This window comes from Betta splendens, chromosome 13, assembly GCF_900634795.4.
Source record: "Betta splendens chromosome 13, fBetSpl5.4, whole genome shotgun sequence".
Lineage (NCBI taxonomy): Eukaryota > Metazoa > Chordata > Actinopteri > Anabantiformes > Osphronemidae > Betta > Betta splendens.
Window position 1 is genome coordinate 12,776,472 of NC_040893.2, and position 24,627 is coordinate 12,801,098.

General features: G+C 41.8%; 2 protein-coding genes across 5 annotated transcripts; both read right to left on the reverse strand.

Moving 5' to 3' along the window:
* Positions 1 to 15: 15 nt before the first annotated feature.
* Positions 16 to 17,761, reverse strand: vaspb (vasodilator stimulated phosphoprotein b). Of its 4 annotated transcripts, XM_029171047.3 has the most exons (15): positions 17,550 to 17,761; positions 17,374 to 17,437; positions 6,897 to 7,068; positions 5,445 to 5,625; positions 5,165 to 5,231; positions 3,903 to 4,045; positions 3,395 to 3,639; positions 3,081 to 3,229; positions 2,921 to 2,972; positions 2,750 to 2,780; positions 2,603 to 2,642; positions 2,235 to 2,291; positions 1,635 to 1,704; positions 1,488 to 1,545; positions 16 to 1,408 (listed from the first exon to the last, which is right to left on the reverse strand). In XM_029171047.3, exons 2-15 carry the CDS (start codon positions 17,376 to 17,378, stop codon positions 1,374 to 1,376), a joined length of 1,305 nt encoding a protein of 434 aa, XP_029026880.1. In that variant the 5' UTR covers positions 17,379 to 17,437; positions 17,550 to 17,761; the 3' UTR covers positions 16 to 1,373. The 4 variants fall into 4 exon arrangements, with proteins under 4 accessions (XP_029026880.1, XP_029026881.1, XP_029026879.1 ...); XM_029171048.3 differs by having other exon boundaries at positions 3,081 to 3,226; positions 17,374 to 17,761; XM_029171046.3 differs by having other exon boundaries at positions 17,374 to 17,761.
* A 5,099-nt stretch (positions 17,762 to 22,860) lies between these two features.
* On the reverse strand, positions 22,861 to 24,625 carry snrpd2 (small nuclear ribonucleoprotein D2 polypeptide). Its single transcript, XM_029172088.3, has 3 exons — positions 24,475 to 24,625; positions 23,659 to 23,838; positions 22,861 to 23,234 (listed from the first exon to the last, which is right to left on the reverse strand). Coding segments are annotated over exons 1-3 (357 nt in total). The 5' UTR covers positions 24,477 to 24,625; the 3' UTR covers positions 22,861 to 23,059.
* Positions 24,626 to 24,627: the final 2 nt, after the last annotated feature.

Sequence of the window (24,627 nt, forward strand, 5' to 3'; positions counted from 1 at the left end):
ATAAGCAAAAATGACTCAAGACAAAGAAATGCGTTTAATAAAGCAGCTGTATTCGAGTATAAAGGCATTTCTAATCCAGTGTCTCTAAGCTGTTTTATTTATTTCAGTGTAAAAAGCCTAGATTCTATTAGAAAAAAAACAAACCCAAAATAACATTTCTTTAGAAAACAATCGCTGAAAAAAAAGGAAAAAAAGGAAAACAAAATCCCCATTCACCAGTCATTTTAATTAAAATAGAAACACCATTTTATTTTTGCTAACATTTTCCCTCTAAACAAATATATTTTTCATATATATATATATTTATATATTTATTCTCAAGGCAGTTGGTCATGGCCAAATTATTTGACCTCATCATGGCCATTTTTCATCTCTCAAAGTTAGAAAACAGCTAGAATAGAAGTAAAACTAGCAGAGGCACAGTGTAGGACCTCTGCACTGGCCAACAAATAATATCTTATTTTGAGTGAGAGGGAGAACGTCTGTCAAGGCCGTGTGGCACAGACACACTTCCTTTTGAACAAGTGCAAAGCAAAGAGAATTCATTTCTCACACATTATAAAATTACAACACTCCTCTTTCACAGCACTCAGGTTGTCCAGCTTCCCTTTGCTTGTCTCCTCTTCCTCTAACGTCTTTATTTTACAGCAGTAAAGGCATGGCACTGCACTGCCTCAGGTCTTTACAACTGCAATGAGCTAAAAGTCCACTTGACAGAGACACTGCAGTAGTTAGAAAGTTGGGGTTTCAAATTTGCTCTCCGATTAAGTCAGAAATGTTAGTTTTTCTACCTCCATTAAAGGAATGAAACTACTACAGAATCTGGTCTGAAATATGTTCCTGGACAACCGCTTGCTGACTGACAAAGATAGGAAAAATAACCCCAGCAGGCCAGCATCTTGTTATTACAGTAATAATGTGACTAATACATTGTCCCTGAATACTGCTCTATCAGTAAAAGTTGCATCTGACAGCAGTAGGGAGAAGACACAAGTAGCAGGATGTCTGGAAATAGGAGGGTTAGGTTGACAGTGACTGTTATTATGTGGTCTGAATAGGTTCAGATAAACAGAACACAAAAGGGAAACAAAGGGAATGGAATGAATTTCTGTAATATTAGTGTGTGGGATCATCAAAATGTGACGCAAGGACATTCCCTGGTTTACAGTTTACGTGAACTAAATATGCAGGTTGTACATATAAGCAAATATCCTGATGTGTTTGTGTAAGAGAAAGAAGAGGGGAGAAAATGTGTAGAAGAAAAAGGAGAAATCCCTGGGCTACATGGAAGGGTGCAGTGGAGGAGAGGTCCTAATGGACCTAAACCACCCCCAATAAACAAATCCCTCCCGTACACCTGACACTGAGTAGAACTATGTGCTTCTCTTTTGCAGTTCCTGAATAAATGCTGTAAAAAATAGGAGAGGAGAAAGGTCTTTAGTACAAAAACTTTATCTTAAATTGCTGAGAGTACAAAGTAACCTCACCTCCAATAATTTCTTCCTTGACTTTTTGTAGCTCCTTTCGCACCTCCTCCAGGATCTCCTGCAAAACAAAACATTTAATAAATTGACTTGAGCCATTGAAACACATTACTTAGGTTTCCAGTGTTGCAAGGCTGATGGCAAACCTACTTGTTTCATCTTTTCTAAATCCGAGTCATCCATTCCACCAGAATCATTACTGTTACCTGCAGCCTTCACCCTGTAAAACAAACAGACACAAATATGAATTGACCACAGCACATTACCAGTAGAGCACGAAGAATATTAATCACCAGAATATTGCAGAAGACACACTCAGACGGACAGTTAAGGTTAATAAAGCTCTTTTTTTCATGAATAGTAAAGTGGTGCTGCTTTGGAGAACATTTGGTTTTTGCATACTTGGATGAATAGTTGGAAAACATCCACTTTTTAACCATCCCAGTTTCATGCATATTGCTCAACTCTAATATACAGAGCATAGAGACAAAACCAGCTAATCCCTCTTACATTTCAAATGAAAGGCCATCACTAACTACAATCACACTTTCAGGCTTCTATCTCACTACCAGTTTATATAAACTACATTCTCCGTTTGGTAGGGCTCCCTTGGGTGCAAGCCATTGTGTGATCCATCAGATGGTGCTATGAGCTGCAGAAGCAGCCACCCTGGTACAATCTAGTGATGCTGTGCTAACCCAAAGAGACAAAAGGAGCTAAAGTCATCAGTGAGCAGGACAGCATGAGTACCTGGGAGCTTGGGGCAATGAGGAAGTGGAGTCCATGTTCTTTGCGGTGGAGTTATTCCTGTTAGTGACACACACACACACACACACACACACACACACACACACACACACACACACACACACACACACACACACACACACACACACACACACACACACACACACACACACACACACACACACACACACACACACACACACACACACACACACACACACACACACACCACTTAGAATGGAAGTGGAATTCAAACACACATTTCGCTAAGCTTACACAGATTTACACAACCACAATCACACTGATGAAAACTACTCCTTCAGGTAAGACACCAGGAGTAGTTATAGGGGTCAGACTGCATCCAAGATTACCTGACCATAGACGTTTTCTCCCAGGGTCTTCTAATTGTTTCTAAATGAAAAAGGTATAATTAGCTATTGGCATTCATTTTGTATAAATATCAATATCACAAGGGAGGTGTAGGCAGCATGATACAGAAAGAAATATAAAGTTCTCACCATTTTGACTCGAAGACTCTGATTCCTCCTGCTATAAAAAGACCAAAACCTTCATATTAGAGTAAAGAAATATAAGCTTATAGCTGTTTATTGTATTATAACAATTTGGCTGTTTGGTTAGACTTAAAACACTATTTCATTGTGGTTTAAAAATATACAAAAGCCCCCTACATTATCTTGTGCCTTCACAGGTGGCTTCTCCCCAGTGTTTGCAGCTTTTCTCCTGATTCAAAAAGATTCAAAATATTTCTGTAAATGATTAGCTGAAAAGATAATTTAAAAAAAATCAAGGTATCTTCATTATTTCCTGGTACTGTCTTGTGTCACATACCTTCGTGCCAGAATTGCACTCATCTCACCCATCAGATCCCCTCCCCCTCCGCCTCCCCCTCCAATGGATGAATTGCTGCTGCGGCTTGGATCAGATCTGCCCACTGGGGTAGCAGGAGCTGCAGGAGCTGCAGAGGCGGCATCCTCCTGCTGATGGCAGCAAATGGCAACAGAAAGTCAAACAGTCAAATCAACTTAAGAGGTTAGGACAATACACATAACACTGGCATTTACATAAGCTTCATTTCATTCAGGAATTTATGAAATGTCCATCCTGTCAACCTTGTGACAAAATGTGTTATTTTATAAACTCACCCTGGCTACTCTGCGGAGTTTAGCTCCTGCTAGGGCAGCTGCCAGCCCCCCACCTAATCCACCTCCGTCACCATCAGACCCACCTCCTCCTGCAGCTGGCAGGGGTGGGGCCGGTGGAGGTCCTGAGGGAGGTGGTCCTGGAGGAGGCGGAACGCCAGCGGCTGGAGGAGGGCCTGGGGGTGGAGGTGGGGCTGGTGGAGGAGGGGGACCTGCAGAGGCCATTGGTGGAGCTGGAGGAATGGGGGCTGAAAACAGAGGTCCATTAGTAACAAATAGACCATTTAGAGTGTTTTTTAGATGCAAAATAATAAGGTGTAGGTTAAAAAAAAAAAAAAAAAAAAAAAAAAAGGTCTTCAGGTTCATCTGTTGCCACTTTATGTATGTTAAATGTAAATAAATGTCTTTTCCATTATGTGTGGAAACAAAAATAAAATGAGCAAATAAGAAAAAAAGTAGACTGAACTATTTTAAAGTGCCATAATGTTGACCAGCTCGGGTGTTTTCTGACCTGCCACAGCTTGTCTCTCTCTCTCCAGTCTCTCCCTCTCCTGTCGCTCTCTCTCCAGTCTCTCTCTTTCCTGTCGCTCGCGCTCTTGTCGCTCTCTCTCCTGTCGTTCCCATTCCTGCTGTTCCAGCCTCTGTTGCTCCAACCTGCAAACAAACAAGCACATCTGTCAGTGACAAATCTATGGGAAGCATGCCTGAAAAAAAAATGTGGATGAAAGACAATCAGTTGCAGTCTCTGAGCTTCTGATTAGCCTACGACAAAAATGTCCACAGCTGGACAGTGTGGCCTAATTTGAGCTGCCTCATTTGCCTTTCTCTTATCTCCCCCAACACATCTGCCAGCTGTATACAGAACAGCACATACAACAAACAAACACCAAGTTGATAATGATTCACACATGACATGCACACAGACAAGAGTTGCTGCGATTTACAGCTTAGGCAGTGTGGCCAGTAATGGGGAAGGCCGATTAGACACTTTAAATTCAATTATAATCAAATTTAAACTTGTTTTTATGTATAGTACATGATGTAGGATTTGTTGGGTTTAGTTCTGTAAGATCTTACTTTGTAAAATGCCTTGAGATAACTGCTATGAATTGGTGCTTTATAAATAAAAATTTAATTATTACATTCACGAACCTGCATCAATGCTGGATTTCTGTGCTCCCTCAAAGTCATTAACTCAACAGATAGTTGCTGTGGCCAATTACAACACTTCCATTTTGTGTGACGTGCTCCCTTTAGTTTAAAATAGACTCGTAAGGCTAATTCTTAATGTATGGTACCCTCTGCATCATATTGCACTGCAGAAAAAACAAAATGATGGAGAGATGCTGGGATTGATGTTAGGGGCAACTGCCTTGCTGTTTTCATAACCTTTAACCTACACAGACTGACAGAAGCTTTAGAGTCAGGCTAATGCCATCCAATCCTCTACATATGCGTGTGTGCATAAACCACGCCAAAAGGACTAATGCAAAGCCAAGACAGCTCGGCGTTGTATTAATTGTTATGCAACTAAGCAATGTGGGTAGATTACTCCTGATAGGACCATACATGTAAAATGAGCTCACGGGGCAGATAAATTGTATAAAAAATTGTGTTAAAGCAAATATAAGTTTAACTACCAATTTAAAAGATATCCATTGGACACTACTTTAGCTGAATCTGCCTCAGAGGATATAAAAAAAATCTACAATGAAATGGAGAATGACTCGGTAAATTTAAATAAGGTTCAGTTCATTTCATGTCTGGAGATACCTCCGCTGTTGTTCAAGTTCTTCTGGAGATGGGCCATTTGACACTGGGCGGGGAAGGGTTGCATAGCCTGTCAAAGCACACAAGTCAGACAAATGGAAGCCTACAGCATGTGGTTAGATACTGCTGTTACTCAGTTTACTACTGTTTACAGCTTTTTAACCACCATCAGTAAACGTAAGAGTGTGGACAAAGTTTTTCAAACCTAGTTGTGTTTATTTACTATTCCTAAATCATTAAATGATCATGAATTCATGTAGCCATTAAGGGATACCTCATTTACCTGCATCTGTTGTAGAATTGAGAATCTCCATAGCATGACTCATGCCATTGGCAAACAGAGTAGCATCCTCCTTGCTGCCAAAGTTGAGGCCCCAGACCTGCCGGGCATCCCGCCATTGATGGAAATTGGGAGTGGCCTGGTTGTATTTGAGGCCTCTTGTGATTGGACAGTTTATTACCACCTGAAGAGGGGAGAGGAGTGGTGATAAGTAATTTGGCAGATGCGCTATACTTTTGTAGCTATTGATGAATAAAAAAACACTATGTTGGTCAGATGTATAAAATAAAGAGCAACGCAAAAGAAAATACCGTAAAAGGTCACTAGAAATATGGAAAAACTATTACAATCTGCTTCATTTTTGCTGGATTATCCAGATTTATTTTCCACCCAGCAGGTGGCGTGAAGCCCATGAGCTATGAGGAAAAGGCTGGAAAAAAATGTTCTGGGTTTAAGCATTGCTTGAATGTGCTGACGAACCATTGCGCTATTTGTTCAACAGCCTCTGGATTCCGCAGAGCACCGTGTAGAAGAGGAGGTCCTCTCAGTCAGAGTGAATTTCATAGAGGCCAATGAGCACAAAAAAATATTGCAATAGGGTAGCAAGGCCAGTTGTCGCAGCAGAAAGCAGTATTAGTAGTAGTAGTAGTTCTCCAGAATCATGTCAAAAGGCAAGAAAGGCACAGGGGATACACTGGGGGGAAGCTATAAAAACAATAAGAAGGTTCAAAACTCCTGATGGCCTGCCTTCTCCTGTTCGTACGTGCATCTTACATTCAGTCGTGCCTCTCTCATACTCAAATGCAGTGGCCTTATGGAGCACTGGGCTTCTCCCAGAATTATCACAGGAAATGGCTGAACGAGCCAACTATCACACAGGAAACATCAGCCACTTTAGGACCTGTCTCAGAGGAACACTTTAGAGTCCTTAATGTTTAAAGAAAGAGAGAGATGCTGAGCAGTGTTGTAGTCAAGAATAGACCCACCCAAACTTAGTTTACCCAGCGATTTTTTTCCTTAGAATCTGCCCACCTTTTTCTGCTGCTGTCTGGTTAGTCATTATGTTCTGATAACAAAGAAAACCTCCCCTTTGTTCTCCTTTTCAACAGACAGATTTCCTACCCACTATGTCAACACTGAACAAACAAGTGTTCCTCAAACCTTCAGGTTTAACTCGTAATATGACAATAACAATGCATCCAGTACATGTGCCCTCTCTCAGTGTAAATTGGTGAACTCTGTAATAGTTCAGTAGGTCACCATTTCATTGTGACAGCAGTGTCAGGAGACTAAATGTCATGTTGTTATAGTCCAGGTAGTCAGCTATGCATGAAATGCCCACAGACACATGAACTATCTACACCCCGCACATTTTCAAAGTACTTTCTGTTGCTCACGCACATCCTAAACACACCACATTTGTGAGACACAGTTAACCTACAACCATGAATGTACCTGTTGGTCTGGCTGCATCTTGCGTCCCACTATCCTGAAGGCATTGTTGGTTGGGTTGTGATAGATCTGGACTCTGCTGAAGGTCTGGGGTCCAGGGCCTGCTGGTAGCCACTTCTTATTGGCATCATCATAGACCATCACAGTGGCCCGAGCCTGGCAAATACTCAACTCACTGGAAGAGAGATGGCAAGACAGGAAGAGACTAAATTAATTTACAGCTCAGTGGGGGTGAGAACATGAGGCTCTCAACCGGGATGCGGTTAGTTAAACTGATATTTGATATGGTATTCTTACAAAAAACTGGCCATCAAGCTTAATGTTTAAGACAAAGAGAGAATGGACAAACTCAATTAAGTATCTAAAGGCTTAAATAGGTGCATCATTTGCTTTGCTTGTCCAACTTGCACAAATGAAAAAGCAGTGGAAAGAAGGAAATTCAGAAACATCTAGAAGATGAGTCAGACCCATGTACAAACAAGCTTTGTGGCTGCTATCACAAATATTGTTTATTTTTTTATGGTCATATCCCTGCCACAGATCCTCTTATGACTATTAGTAGATCATCACTAAGTCATGTGAATAATGCTGACAGGAAGCCATGTTGTTTATTTAGTATTTTGGTAGTGAAATATTTAATAAAAAGACAATAGATTTGACATTGTGAAATCTTTTATTCTCCACATATCAGTATGTATGTAAATCAATTGTGTAGTTAACTCGGCTGCAAGGAAAAAAAGTAAACACTAGTGGAGCTAAGACGGAAGCTAAGACACTGAACGGACAAGCAGACAAAAACACACAAACCATTTTAGAGATAAGCGTCAGCCCTCAAAGATTAGCCTTGTCTCATCTAGTCTAACTCAGTATCACCCATTACAGTGCTTCTCAAAGTGTACTAGGATGCTAACACACAGTATTATAACAAATGTACAATTTATAACAAGACTAAGCATGGAACCCATGTGTAAGTATATACTGTTTGCATTTAGGCCAGATGTAGCGAAGTGAACGACCTGCAGATTGCAGTCAAGAGTCAGTACGAGGAACACAGAAACCACTTGGTTCCTAATAAACAACATGGGAGACAAGACTGAAGTGAAGGTCGACAAAAACAGGAAAAGCGCCTATCTTTGCCAACGAGACAAAGCTATGGAATCCTCCACCTGCTCTCCATTAGCCCAGTGCTCTCTGCACATGCACTTCAAGATCTGTGACAACACACCTATTTCTAGCTGCATGCAGGCAGGAAACAAGTTAGAGCACACGATGGAATGCTGGCACAAATGCAAGTTTAGTTAGCAGTGTTAGAGACTACAGAGCGTGTGAATGTTTGCATTTCTGACTAAGGACTAAAGATAAACATATCTTCTTTATAGAAATAAATACCACGGCTTGTACCGCAACAAAAGATGTGCATACAATTACCTGCCACCAAAATATTTGCAAGTAGATCAAAGCACGCCATTATTCTATTCATATAAAGATCACATAGGAGGGGAATGACTATCACATACAGCATTAGGAACAAATTCACAGTGAATGGGTGAACAGAGAAGGACAAAGGTGTCATTTCAACACTGTCATTTCCAATATCTCCCACATTGCTCACCTCCTTTACTTATTGCCCCCCCCCCCCCCCCCCATCCCATCTCTGTCTATAGTCCCCTAATCCATCTCCTCCACCTCTCCCCCTTTCCTCCATCTGTGCTGCCCGTGATACAATCTGCTACTTCCTGTGACACAGGCCCAAAGCCACAACCCACTTCCTGCTGCCAACACTGCCAAATAAGGACAGCCTCAGTCTGAACAATCGATGCACCCACCGATCCTGAATTTATGGGATAAGTATAGGACATTAGAGATAAATCCATTGCAATTTGAATTTATTGTCAAATGTAACCCGACTTAATAAACGATCTGAGTTACTGTTTCACAACACATCAACTGGCTTTGGGTTAGCCATCAACCATAAAAACTATTGCACAAAGTTCAAATGCCTTCCTGTGATTGTGCTACCAACAGCGAATGTTGGTCAACCTTTCAAAGCAACTGTGTCTCCACTATGCTACAAAACTGAAGAGAAGAAGGTGTGATGAGATTGTACCACTGCAACCAGCCACCACGCTTTGCTCTGCAACCCTCATTTAGACACTGTTTAAGCATTTAAGCACCCCAGCTGACCAATGGGGGAAACTTTTGGTGACACTTTAAGACACCAGCTAGAGTTGTTGTTCCGGGAAGTCATGACAAAGAGCATTTATAAGTTTTTAACAGAATGACAGTACTTGTCATGCTTGGTGTTGAAGATGTTGAAGATTATGGTTACACTGCAATATTTAGACAGCATTTTAAAAAAAGGGATCTGACATGGAGAAAATAAGTAAAATGCAGGTTCAACCTAAGATCTAAAATCACCAATAATTTAATACCGTAACTGTAAAATAAACTTCAGAACTTACATCAACGTGTTGAATATTAGTAAATGCAATTGAACAATGAAGGAACAAATGCCACAAGGACCTAACGGGGGCACTTGAGTATTTCCACAACAAAGGAGGTATTTTTATAAGGCTGCAAAGGCACCCTGGAAACTGTCTAAGCTTTCAGTGCAGCGTGAAATCCTTCACGATGCAGAGGCCTGTGTAGTATTCACGTCAAGTTCAAAACACCTACAGCTGGCTGCATTCTATACGGAGCAGTGCTGCAGCATCCTCTGGCCTCGTGGCCACTGGGCATGCAGTTGATGCGAGGTGCGGACAGGGCTTGTGGGAACTGGGAGGGGACACAGACCCAGGACTGGGAAATGGATGCATATTTAATGGCAAAGAAAGTGAGGGCTCTGGAAGGAGAGCGAGCAGCTGCATTATTGATAGAACTACGGACACCGAGACTCTATAAAACGCGTGCGTGGCATGTGCAGCTAAGACAAGGACTTGCACTCAACCTCGCACCTGTCAACACATGTGTCCATGTGCTGACCAGTCCACCGAGTAGAACAGCCTGCCAAAGCCCCATAGCTGGTTTGACTGGACTGTGTTTCAGTACTGGTATAAACAGAGACAGGCTGAAAGCAATCTATTCCAGACCCCAGGCTGCTGGTGAGGGCACTGAGGCTGGCTGTGGAGTTCAGCTAACTAAGCTTAGAAGTGACCGGTTGACTTAAGAGGTTTTCCCTTATGCAAAACTAGGTCACTGGCTGAAGAGGGATTTGTGGCATCAATTACTGCAAGCGCAGGACTACAACATCTCAGGACATACAAACAATAAAACTCTGACAAAAGCAAATCCAGTCTGTTTTACTGGTGGGTATAACTGGCAGGGTGACTTCCTCACCCTGTGTGGTTCTTTGGTGAAAGAGGGGTTAACAGGAAATGGCTCTGCATGGCTGGGGCACATGCTCTCTTGGAAATGTCTGTATAAGGCTTTGCTCTCAGAGCTTTCCCCCAAAAAGTGTTGGCAAGTATAGTCAAGCCCGGCAGCTCTGTCTCTTCCCTCCTCTAACCTGAGACTCCAAGTCACACTTTTGCCACTCTTTGAATCACAGTTCAATTAAGTATAGGATTTCCACAGACGTGCAACCAAGTGGAGAGCTTCCTTACATAATACTGCAGTACGTATGGCTGCAGGGGTAAATAAGCTTGACTCAAAATTATATTGTTGTGCCTTTATCCCATGAGATCGTTTTACTTAGAAAACTGACGCACATGAAAGGCAGCCACGGTGTTTCATAGCATTAAGACTCTTGCTGTTCCTGCATTCATTCATGACTCACTGTCCCTCCAAACTCACCAAGCTTTGTCCTCCTCCAGGAGTTATTAATACCACTATAAAAAGCCATTTTGCCCTCGACAACAGCCAACTATTATTTTTTAAAGAGGCTCAGGCTTTTCCAGTTATTCTGGTCTTTATTAATAGTAAATAGTTAACTAGTGAAACTGTAGCAGTAGCTGATGCTTAGCAATTGATGAGATAATGTAATCAAACAGCATATGGCAGACCTATATCATTTTACAATAAATGAATCATTCACATAACCCACAACCAAAATATAATAGGCGTGACATTTCACATTAGTAAGCTGCACCTTAAATATATTTGTGTGCGTCTGTTTTAAACTCAACTGGACATATGTCACCTTGTGGGTGCTTTAAAAAAAAGTAACTTCATTTCACTCTTATTTATTTTCTGTTTTGAAAGACTACTTGCATGAAACAATTTGCACGTAAGCATGTGCTTTCCCCCCCTTCATTTAGGAAAACAAAGATTATAATGCTATGATGGGTAAATAGTATCAGACCCATTTATAGGAAGAGACAAACATCCAGAAGCACCCAAATGGCTGACGTGAAACAACGCTGGGAAAGTCACATCATAGAAGGACAAAAAAAGAAAGTATCATTATCTAGTCTTGGCTGCTTTACCTGCATTTGTTTTGTTTTTTTCTCGGTTTTGCATCGAATCTGTTGTTATGCATCTAAACAAACATTTATCTATAAACTAATTGCACTGTGTTGTGTGTTGTTGATGATTTTGTGAATATTTTGTTCTTTTTCAAGTAAATTCTTTTTTGGAATCGCTAACTTTGTGTCTCCCTTATTTTAATCATGATTTCAGCTGGTCATGACAAATTGTGGTAGCAATGAGGTAAAATATGAACGTCCAGCAGCAAGTGAATGCCCCTTTTTGCACAACACTCTTCAACAAGGAACTGCATGCAATAGTTGTTCTTCAGAAATTACTGCATTTAGGCGAAAGTATGTGATCTTTGATAAATGACTCAGACATATGGGGCTGGTCACTCAGAAAATTCTCCTTTTTCATTCATGTAAGTTTTAAATGTAAAATAATCTTTCAGAGTTCATTTAAAATGTCAATATGCAGCTCAACAACTAGGGTATAGAATAAATGCTCCATTACAGAGCTTCTTAATTTACCCACATCTGACTACTACTAGTGAAACAAATATATACATGTAAATTATTTCTAAAAAAATCCCAACACAAGATGTTCAGAGAGAAAAAAAGAAAGAGGTTTCCTTGGTGTTCAAATATACATAGTTTTACGAAAATATGACCTAGAAAATACAGTAAAAGTGCATAAAGTTACAAGTAAACACAAAATAATCAAAGATTTACTTCCTATATAAAAAGTTAAGAAAACATTTAAAAAGCCTGTAGAGTAGGGACGTGGGCCCTGCCAGCACTCCTTTACTTCCCTCTTCCTTTGTCCTCATGCCTGTTTCTTCTCACACAGGACCAAGCATGCTGCTACAGGCGCACAGCAAAACACACGCCTGCTGCAGGCTACTGCTTTCTGTCTCCACTAGCCAGACAAACAGAACCAGGCATCCAGCATATCTCGGCTATTCTTAATTCTTCTTTTCCTCACTATGTCTGAGCGTAGCCAGGCATCTTCTGCTGAAGTTGCTCGACCTAGAAACCCCTCGGCGGTCCTGTGCTGACTCATTTGTCTGGCATCGTTCATGGCATATTGTGGAAAAGCTGAACTGGCGTTTGGCAACCAACTTTCATTTTGTTGTTTGGCCACTTCAAGAGCAGAGATAAATTCCTTCCTGCTACTAAGGCAGTGGAAGGCCGTTAATGTGTGCATGTGTGTGTTGTGGTGTCTGGGTGTGTGGGTTTCTTGCTGGCATGCGCTTTGCCCATATTTGGAACAGTTTTACTTCTGTCCTCCTCCTCCTGAGCTCAATTCCCTTTACAGGTTAGAGCACATCCTCCCAGACTCGGGCCAAGGAAAAGGCAGACCTACTTCTCTGGAGAAAAATGCTCCAGATGAAACCTCCCCGTTTCTCACCTGCCTTGAGGCGTTTTGTTCTGGCCATCGCGCAATAGCAGCAGAAAGACCAGTCAGCGTCACAGCCATAAACAACTATCTTCAAACACTGACAAGCAGAACAAGCAGTTCTGCAACAGATGGTTTGGCCCCCACAGAGCCATGATCTCAACACTGTGGAGTCAGTCTGGGATTACATAGAGAGACAGAAGACACAGAGACAAACTAAATCCACAGATGAACTCTGGGATGTTTTTCTGAGATGCTTGGGAAAGAACCGATGTCTGAAAACTCTTCTTTTTAAATGGCAGCATGTACACACGACACAGACCCTTTTACACTTAAGAGTAAACTTTGTAGATGGTCAAACGCTGATAAACTATTAAAAGAGTTCTCTCTTTAACACCTCCTTACTTCCCTTTAGTGGACTTGACTGAGCTACCATTCAGTCTACCTCCAAATACACAGATCTGCATGGGAGAGGACAGCAAAGACTCTTTTGTAAATAAGATCATCTGCATCACTACTCATGTACAAATATGTCAGTCAAGCAGAAAATAATTTGGTCTTCAACAGAAGTCAAAGCATCTCCTTATTTACAGTCTGCCTTTCTTTGTTTATATATAAACTAATAATATCCATGCCTTGCATCTCACTGCAGGCGTGGCCTAATGATAAGGTAAGAACATTGCTGGCTAACAGAGCAGTAAAGCAGTTACATGATTTCATCCAATACTTCTCTCTTTCACAATATCACCATGACTATAGACAAGTTTATTTGTCTGATTACCTGATAAATAGGAAGGTTTACAATAGCTGACAGCATAAAACCCTTTTCAAATGAACTCTGATCTATAATGCTCCATTAAACACTAAACCTCCAGATGAACTCAATGTATCTGTTCCCATTAGCTGCATTAGCCACACAACACATCACTACTGTATTTCTGACCACCGTCTGCTTTTGGTTCCACTAAGTGATGTACGTCGGCTGTCTTAACCTACTGTGAATGAAAACTACCAACATCTCAATCATTCGAGCACATTCCACACATGGGTGCTGTTGTTCCAAGTCTAGGAAAATGGTTTCCATGTTTATGGCAAAGTATTCAAAATGTGTTTTTTACTAGTCAATTAAATGTTGACTTTATGAAGCACAAAACGTGACAAACACCCCACATTCATGTTATCAAGTCCACAGTAATGTTTCAACTTGTTTGTTTTGTCTACAATCTAAAACTGAAAGATATAAAGTTATACATCAGAACTCTCAGCACAGCACCTAGAAACCTTTCTGTTTTCTGCAGTTTCTGTGACCAAACATTTATCAGCGCTTTAGAAAACACTAACCTCTTGTTGGCCTAACTATGTGTCAAACAGGACCAGTTAAAAAAAGTTTTAAATAGGTGACCACAAGAGAAACAGTACTACATAGAGAATTTAACAAGCCTGACGGCACAATTAAAAATAAGAAAAACATCAGTTACAACTGAGGAAACTGGATTTTTCACGAAGCAGACAATAGAAGGTTTGTATATTGAGCAACTCCTGTAGCAAAGTGTCTAATCCAAGAGCCAGGCCAGCATAATGGTCTGTTTATGAGGAGGGGAGGTGGGAGGAGCAGGGGGTAAATTGTTTTAGGGGAGGGGGTGTAGCCGTGACTGGGTGGTGGTGTGGGAGACAAACTCATAAGGCAGGTCTAGTTTAATAATGGAGCGCGTGGAGCGATGGTGCATACAGGCTTTGTGATCATTCAGACACACTGTCACAGCAACTGTAAAGCGACGCAAGGAGGAGTCTTTTAAGTGTTTCTTCACATGCAAATGTTCATGATGCATGAAATAAAGTCATTATTCTTAGTTTATTATAGATAAGAGTTCCCACAAGCACACTCCAATTATGCCAAATTGTTATTGCCTTCCGGGCTTAGTGTTTGGTAGTGATGTGGGGCTCGCTGATGAAAGCCAAATTACATGGGATGTTTATTAATACTATAAAGTAAAAGCATTTCAACACAGAAATTTATCAAGAACGTATCCATCTCAGACAACTAACTAGACTTAAAGATATTTAATGAAATACATAAATAAAAATCCATGTGCCTTAAATGTTAAATGACTAACAGTAATTAGACACAAGACTGATGATCTTCCGCTGCTAATATCGGACTTCACAAGAAAAACAAAACCTGACAAAAGGCAACTGCAAAGGAATTAGCAGAACAAGTAAAGACATGAAAAATCGGAATACACACACACACAGTGTGGGGAACATTACACAACATGATGGCATGAACACACCACTAACACAACACCAAGGACTCTTATTTTGTTATCCTTACACAGACATAATGCAATAATATTGCTAAATACGTTAAATAACAGCGACTGGCCTTCTGGGACACAAGGTCAAAAGGAAGAACATTTGACAGAGAAACTGCAGAGATCATTGTTAAAGCTGCATTCCTTTCCAGTTACTGCTGGAGCCAGGACACAAAGGAGACTGAGGGGGTGGCTATTACCCTGCTCTTAGGACAGATCAATAAGAAGCCCGTGCAACAGTATAAGGAGAACATTGACGGAGCTCAATTTGGCATCGCTTCCAGGCACGTAGGGCTTTTAAAGTGCCCACAAGAAACTTGTTAGGTTGCAAACTGTGTTAAACAGATGCATTCCACCTGTCCGCGTTCTTGCTTACATCACACGCTTTTATTTCATTAGCCCGAAGCAGCTGCACAGCTGGTGTCAGACGGGACAGTCTTTTAGACTCAGTCCGTGAGTCAGTGGAACACGGGAGTCACCACTATGATAACAACAGTGAATCATATTGCAGACGGAATCACTTCCTGTGACACCTTGTCAGCGCACAAGACAGTCTGATGGTCTGAAATGCTGATTTGTGAATTGTGTTACTGTTAACTAGGACGAACGATAAACAAGCTGTCTACAGATCAACGATGGGGCACAACAAGGTGTAGAAAAGACTTCAAAACAGGACTCATCACAGAACCAGTTTCTCAACTGGGTCAAAGTGTTGACCAACTTTGAACAAATGACTGCACTTCTGAGGCAACGTTTACATTCCACTGCGACAAACGACAATGAACATGAGTGGAGCCGCATTCCAGTGCATGTCATTCCAGGTGACATGAACCGTTTACGCCACATTAGCGGCCCAGCTGGAGCGAAATCTATTTAAAGTGGTAACGCTGCTCGCGTCACGTTGTGTCGACCAACTTGTAGACGGCGAAAGGCACGAACTGAGGCGCAGGATGAAGTCAGACCGCTGCACTCGTCGCTCGATTGCTTGTTTTTGCTGCGGCGGTTTACGACCGAGGGTGCGTTGTGTGCGCGTGCGTGCGTGCGTGCGTGGTGGAGCAATTCGACAGTAAAACCTTATCGTGTGATGTATAATCTGAGGGACAGTGTTCTGTGAGACTAAATCATGGGCCGTGGGCTTACTTAGACATATTAAAAAAGAAAAACAGATGCCAGTTTGTCTGATTCTCTTCTCTGGTAGATTTAGCAACGCAAATTCTAAAACACCACTGCCTGTATTAATATGCTAAGTAGTCATTGCCGATTTTTCCATTAACTTAATTAATGGCCTCATAAGCGGGCTATGTTTAATGAATTAGCGTGGCTGCGACCAGACTTGAACGCGGCGCAAGTGCCTCCCGCAATCAAAGCTGCCGCGCAGAAAACATGTGCAAAACAAATACAAAGCCGAGACCAACCCATGTGTCTGAGCCGCGATATACTGTTACAGGGCGAGCGGTGCAATCAGCTCCAGATAAAGAACTCGTCACACAGGTTATCGGCCCCGCGCCGCCGTGCTCCGCGGCACCCCGGCAGCCCAGAATTCAACCGGCGTCTGTGCAGCCTCCAAAACGACAAAAGGCGGCTCCGTCCTCTGCGTCGAGGACGGGGTGAAGAGGGGTGAGACGAAGGCGAAGCCTCCACCGGCAGTGGCGGCTTCAAAGCGCGTAACTGCCAACTGCACGGGCCGCGACAGGATGTGGAATTTGTAGACGTGAGCTCTGCACACAGCGATCTGGTCCAACACAAACTTCTGCGATCCCGCAGGGAGAGAACTAGTAGACGGGGCATCGGCTCAATGGTGGCGGTGAGGAGGGGGGGGGCAGTGACACGAGAGGGAGCACGCGCTCTGGTCCAGCGGGGCGAACAAGTGGTGGATGAAGAAACCCCCATAAAGAGACTTCCAGATCGCGACCGTTCACCTCAGCTGTAAAACACTCTGTTGTTCCATTTGTGGTTTGATATCGTGGACGGTTTGCATGATAGCGGTTTAACTTACATGGACAATAACAGTGAGCAGCCTCAGTCCGAGCCGCCGCACGAGCACGGAGAGGCGAGGCGGTGTCATTTTAACTGCTCGCACACAACGTGCGCTCGTTTCAACCAAAGCTCCCCACGCTCGAACGGGCAGGACCGGACTTGAACGCGTCGTGGAGAATAAACCAAGTTCCTCGCTAGCAACGGCCCCGAAAACGGCCCGTTTCTAGCGAAGCCCCGTAGTTGGGGGGGGGCACTGGTGTTAAACGGAGGCAGAGTCCGGCGGGGAGGCGTTTTCTGGGGGTCAACGTTTCACCGCCGCCTTTGTGGAACAGGCACAAATTCAAGCAACACAATGCAGATGAAGGGATTTGAGCCGCTTTACTAACCTCATTGTTCGGACAGAGTGCCGCTCCTCTCCGCGCAGGCAAGTTCGGTCGGTACGAAGCCCGGCTTTAAAAAAGTCACAGTGGTCAAATAAAAAAAAAACAAGAAATCGTCGGGGAAACGGGAGCGTCTACACCCGAGAACGGGGTAGACACAAGCGGGATAAAGAAGCACACACCTCGACGATTTCCTGGTTGTGAGCGGCGCGCGAGGAGGTGGTGGTGGAGGAGGAGGGGGAGGGGGGCTGGATACAGTACTGGAGCGCTCGCGTCAACTCCAATCACTGTCCCACGCCGGGTTCCGCGAGCTACCGAGGCGAAGCCGTGGACGCAGCAGAACCAGAACCGCTCCTCTCGCGCTTCGAGGCTGGGAGCGATTAGACCCGTGCGCGCGCGCGCTACACTTACTCTCCGGCAGCTCGGAGTAAATTCATTGGAGCCTGCCTCAAACCAGCAGCTTTCAAAGTAGGCTACGGTCGCGTGAGGCGTTCAGGTGTGCCTCGTGAAAACGAAACGCGTCGGTGTTGAAAAATCACCCGCAGGGGCTTCAGAGGAACTGAAAATAGAGCGTCACAGCAAGTGGTTCTAAAGTTCAGTATTGTTACTATAAACTATTAATTTACCAGAATCTCTTACAGACATATTTTCACCTCTCACTTCTGCTTCACCATAATATAAAAATATGGCTTATAGTTCTCTAAGCAGTTGTTTCGTATATAATTAACTTCACAACTACTAGCTAAAATACAAAGTGCATATTTATACTTATAAATACTTGTAAATTGCATAGGACTGTTTCTTTCTAATATGCTTGATTTTTTTTTATCAATACAATTTATCAAAATTTTATCTTAACTGTGCTTGTGGGCACGCATACAGCTATATTTATTTTACTGTTGAAGGCCAAACAGGCTGAGATGACATGACTAGAAATAATCATATTCATATCTTTAGAGATCACACCCATTTTACAGCCTCCAGTAGTTGGAAATAACTATAACAAGCCTTGACCAAAAGATGTATAGTGACATGCAACTACAGCCACGTAAACCAGGACACACCTTGAACTTTTTACCTGATGCCTTTTAGTTATTGTTCAAATGAAAAGCTCTGTACATTGTGTTGCAGTGTTGACCCTTCATCTCAGCCCTTTGCTCTTTCCCCAGAAAGAATCAACATTTTTGAAACAAGCTATAACGGAATTTGTATCATGTTTATTGTCTTTCATGCTTTAATTGTCTGTCAAATGTTTAATAAACCTTTATCTGTGTAGTATGTAGTATTGAACCCATCGGGATATGCTTTTGGTGGTCATTTCCTCCCACAGCCCTTGATTACTGGCTTTCTCTGGAGCTTCTGGTTTTCACTAGCCTTTCTAATTGTTCAAGTACCAACTTTAGTATCTCAGGTGAGGTGTAAATGGCTCACCTGAAAAGATTTGAATAGGCTTGAATGGCCCATTTAGACCCCACCTGAGTGCTGGGGCCTAAAAGGTTTTAATGAAACACTTTATTATGAATAAACAACCATGGCTTTAATTCTAAATATAGCACAAGCAAATAGCAACACTGACGCGACCTACAGCATGTGAAACTCTAAAAATACTTTCTAATTCTGTTAGCAGTGAATGTGAAAAAGACGTCCAATGCCTCACATGGCTTGGCTTTCAACACTGACATATTGTACAGACTAAAAGCACTCGCTCCTCCTAATGGGGACAGAAGCGAAAGAGAGGATGAGAAAGGAATGCATTACGTCTGCGCGGCATGTGTAAACATCCAGAAAGCCAATATGCCTTTAGTTGCACTACACACGCTCTTAGACATATAAGCTGACCCCTTTAAGCAACTTCTGGTCTGTGATTTATTTAGCCGTGTGCCCCGTTATCTCTGCTGTCAGTCAAAAGTTATAGAAAAATATCCAATTTATTTTTTACTAAAGAACTGTTATGCTGATATTAAGAACAAACATCCTGATTGATCCCTTTGCTGTGATTTCTGCTGCTTGAGGCTCAAAATGTTGATCAAGCTCCCAGAAAGTAGCCTAGAAGTTGAGCTTTTAAGAATTAGAAGCAGTCATGCAGTAATTTCAGGTTCCTCATTTCTACCACAGAATTATTTCCACAGCTTGACGTCAGTCGGTCAACGGTGGCCACAGCTGGCAGTCTGACAGAAGACAGCGGCGAGGAGGCCTATGTGAGACATGGAGCAAAGTGGCAATAATTGGTGTTCAGAGGCTTTAAATGAATCCTAGATGTGTGTGAGTGTGAGATGGAGAAACTGAAGAATGGAAAACGGCAGATGAAGACGGGAATGTCGTTGGTCAACCAGACTCAATTACATTTCTATCTCTCTGTGAGAGCCATTATGTAAACAGACTGCACTTCAACTACATATTACATCAGACAGTCCAGGACTTGTTGAAGCATACAGTCCTAGGGCAGCATCTGAAAGGCTCAGTCTCCACTGTTGCTTGAATAACAGATGAATAAAGAGAATTATACAACTACCTCAAACCAAGCATATAAAGTATCAGTCAAGATGTTGGGACTGCTCAGGGGTCATTAAGGTTTAACTATACTAGAGCTTGGTTGTATTTTCCAAGAAATACAAAGCCCCAGAAGAATGTATGCTCACTCCATCTCTTTCTGACAGGTTAGGAATGTGACTGGAGGAGGGTAAAAGCTGCAAATGGGAACGAGGCACAATTGTTTACTAAGTGCTCTGGACTGGAGGCCTGTTCAGAGAAGGGAAGCACAAGGACTGCAGACAGAAGACCAAGTGACAAATCCTTAAATGTAGGACCTGAACCCCTCTAAAGGCCGACCAGGACAGCAGCACATTAACACTGAATGCAAGGTTTTCATTTGTAAAATAAAACAAAGAATGCAGACCAAAACTTTAATGCATGTTTTTTTTTATATCTAAAGACTCCGCTGCTGATTTGTGGAGCAAATCTGCATGTAACGAATAGACTTCTGATTAATTTATAAACATATTAGTCTATGGGGTGGGTGACTACATTCACATGTAAGTCAACTAAAGCATGGGTCCCGTTAGAAAACCGCATTTCTTGTATCAACCACTAGATGGCGACATAAGAACAAGATATCAGACAAATACAGGCTGAACAGGAAAAACGTCTTGAATGTTGTGTAATCAGCAGGAAAGTATTCTTTATTTTGTTTGTGTGAATGTCTCTCTTAACCATGTTTTGAAAAGACTGACATCAGGCTTCAAGATCAAATTTTAAATCAAATTAGTTATTTTAACATCTGTCAGTTCAAGGTGTATTAACTGCTTTCAATACATCTCATCATGTTGCCATTCTTCCTCTGAATAATAATTAAATTATATTCTGTACTATTATCACAGCTTATACAATTTATTAACAGTTGTATTAATGTATATAGTTTCTCCATTTGTGGAACTCACAAAGTTCATTAAACTGAACTTTTAAGAAAAACCCTACTTTCACCTTTCCACACAAAGCAGTTCTTGTTTGTAAATAGGTTCAGGTCTACATGTGGCAGCTCAATACACCTGATCCCTCATGTTTTGGCTGTCACTGGGTGTGTTCCTGCAGTTTCTGTCATTCACACTTAAAGAGATGAGTCGAGGTGGTAGTGTTTGTGTGTTTACAGTGCTGATACCTTCTCTCTCCTCCAGCCTCCCCCTCGCTCCACGTGGTCCGGCAGCTCTGACACCCAGATCGTGGCTCTGCTTGAAAACAAACTCTGACAATGGCTCCGGTTACGGGGTCCGATCGATGAGCTGCAGGGTGTCATGTTGCTTGGAGGTATCAATGGATGGCCGATCCCTATCATAATCACACTTCCCCCCCTCTTATCGCTCACCTACTGAATAAAACATCTGCCTTCCTGCTCATGGATCACTCAACCCCAAAATCTGAACACTTCTCAAAATGCCTTTGAGATGAGTGAAGTAACATGAGAAAAGTGTATGATGATACTGAACAAACGAGGTCCCCAAAGTTGTTTTTATCTCAGGCATGATCTCCAAATAAATCCACCAGCTATTTGACAGCATTTTGTCCCCGGATACTAAAACAGATCCACAGTGACGCTGGATTAGGTAAACTAAAATCTACTAAGCAGCCCAGGTAACACTTTGATTTATGTCTGCAGTAGAAAACATATGGCAGATGAAATTTGGAATCCTGCGAGGCCATGGGGTCCCGAGCACTAACTATAGCCTGTAGATTAGCTAACAACAATAATGAAAGAAACTCACCTAGAAATATAAACAGAGTTGTGACACCAATCACTTGAAGCTGGTTGAAACTGTTTCTAGTTGCATGAGTGGCAAAATGTATAACCCGACTTAAAATTCAGATTTATTACTGTAACTTTTATGCCCAGCAGCAGTAGACTATTAGGTATCATTGTATTTTACCAAAGAATGAGCTTCTCTGCAGAAACACTAGAAATATCTGTAACAAGATGATTCACATAGGTGCCTCCTAGAGGCCACAGAGCCTTCAGATGCATTTGCCTACAGTGTGGGCGGCCTTAGTAAAGACATGTCATTCACCTAACCCCTACAAAATAAGTTCATTCAAATGTTTGGTCAGAGTTAAGATCTGCCTGAAGCAGGAGCACAAGAACCTAAACAGTAAAAGTTCAGCACTCGGGTTTCACTTCCTTGTGCTCACATGGTTTCCTCCTGGTGGTCGAGTTTATCTTCCGATCCAGCAGATTTAATCTCAGAGCTGTAAATCAGTGAAACACATACTTACCACAGGTGCTTGCCTTGGGCATACCAGGGTATACGGTAGCAAGCTAGAGTAGTAGCAAGCTTTAAAGCATTAAATGTAAGGATAGTGTAAAACCTTATAAGTAGGAAGGCTTTGACTAACTCTTGGTCAATACATTTTGTTTAGGATCCTTTAAAGCAAAGGAGTTTAGTTTCAACTGTGGAATCAACCTGATTTAGCAGGAAATTATCAAATACAAACTTTGCAACTCACCTAAGCCAAACCTGCACAATTGACCAGTAAATCTGAGAGCACCAGAGAGCAGAGGTTAGGTGCCAAGTGTTAGCACGGAGTAAGGCGAAACTAGCTGTAAAGCTATTAACACAATTAACAAAGTGGTCAGGAGGGGCTGAGCGGCGAAGACGAACAGCCTAAAATGGAGAGAGATGAGGGTGTGAAGTGACAGTCAGCACATCTGGTCTCATCAATAATGCAGGGGCCCTTTAAACGGCAGTTTGTCGCATATTGAGTGCTGCTGACTGAAATCAAGCCTGATATCTAAGATGCTGTCAGGGGAGAGTGAAGAGGTGACAGCGGGGGGAGGATGAGGAGGGGTGGGGATGGAGGGAGAGGATGGCCAAGAATAGGAGCAGAAGATGTACTTCCTGCTGTAGTTTTACTGGTTTTTAAAGCTATACATAGGAAAACATGACAATTACATTTCATAAATCTCCAAATAGTACTATTTAAAAGGTAAATAAAAACTCATTTCAATCTATGGATTACTTTTATTATTAAAATGAAAAAGACAGAAGACTTAAGCAGACAATGCAAATTGCATCCAAGCTCAAAATATTAGGAAACATTCTGTCAACACTGCATTTGTTTTAATAAATGCAGTGATAAAACCAAAAAACAAAAACCCCTTTTCTAATAATCCATTGCTTCCAGATTTACTGACTGATTAGAAAGTTCATTTTCCTGTGATCAGAGGATTTCTCAGGACTACGATGACCGAGTCCCCCCTGAGGAACATCTTAGAAATGTAGCGGTCCTTATTCACAGGCTTAGACTTCTTCTTTCCCTTCCCACTCTTGGGAACTTCTGTCCACATCTCCTTCACATTCTCTAAGACCATGTTGCAGTGCCTGTGAGAGCAGTCACAAAATATCAAATAATGTTCATGAAAAAATATAAACATTTAAAAAAATATTAAAGTGTATCAAAATGTGCTAAGAATTGAATGCCTAAATTCATGTGCAACATCTCCTGAAATCATAATGGGAAAAATGTTTTCCTTTTGGACAAAAAGAATCCCATTTTATTTTTAATTATGTCAAATCAATAAAAAAAGAAGATACAATGCAATTGTAAAAACTTGTTTACTACTTCACTTTAAGAATATACAACTTAAAAGTGCAAACAATCGTTTGGGTTAATGCAGCAAAATTTAAATCTGAGTGAGTTAAGTAACAAAATAAAACAGAAAAAAGTGACAAAAACTAGTGGACGTGTAGGTGCCATTATTCACTGAACAATGAGAGGTAAAGAGTCAGTGTCTCTGTCTGGTACCTGTCAAAGGCCTTCACTCTTCCGAGAAGCTTCTTGTTGTTGCGACAGTTGATGAGGACCTGTGTGTTGTTCTTCACAGACTGAGTGAGCACAGAGAGAGGGCCAGTGTTAAACTCCTCTTCCTCTCGTTTTTGGAGCTCCTCAGGGGTCATCTCTGACTTTGGCTTTGTTAACAGACTCCTGAAAACCATATAAGACGATAACAATGATGACATCTGTAACAGATTAACAGTATTCTTATACCATATTTGAATTGATAGGAAATTAAAATCCTTTATAAATATATCTTGAAGTCTAGTGCCAGAAAGTTGATCTATTCAAATAAAATCTTTTGCCCTTTTCCACGTTTTAGCGCATTAATGAATGATATAGTAAAGTAAGCTACAACCATGAAATCTTCACCCTCCTTTAACTTTCAGGCACATTTATAGCCTTAGACTAACAACAAAGTCAAGAAAAAACAAGCTAAAACTCGTTAGCACTAGCAATTAGCTAACAAGCGAAGCGAACTGGGTGCCATTGTGTTACTGCTAACGCGAAACTTTTGAACTTTGCACGAATACACAATAGAAAATGCATTTTTTATTTAATAATCTGCAACGTTTACATAGTTGCGACATTTTGGCACGTAAACACACAACGGCGAATTAAATACAAATGCTTTATTGGCAACAGTAAACCAGCCTCGGTGCCACTGCTAACTCCATAAGATGCTAACATACTTAGCACTCCGGTTTAGACTAGATTAGAAATCATTATTCAAGCTTTCAGACTGGAAATAAAAAAAAAGTGTCATGGATCATCTACGGTACTTACATGGTCGCAGAGTAGTAAAACTATTTTCTCAGATCGTATTTCGCTTTTCTCAAAGGGACACCTCCGTATCTACAACGATTCCGCCAGACTCGCGTGGATGGAGCTACTTCCGGGTCAGAGACCTCACGCGCGTCAAAATGTCACTATAACAAC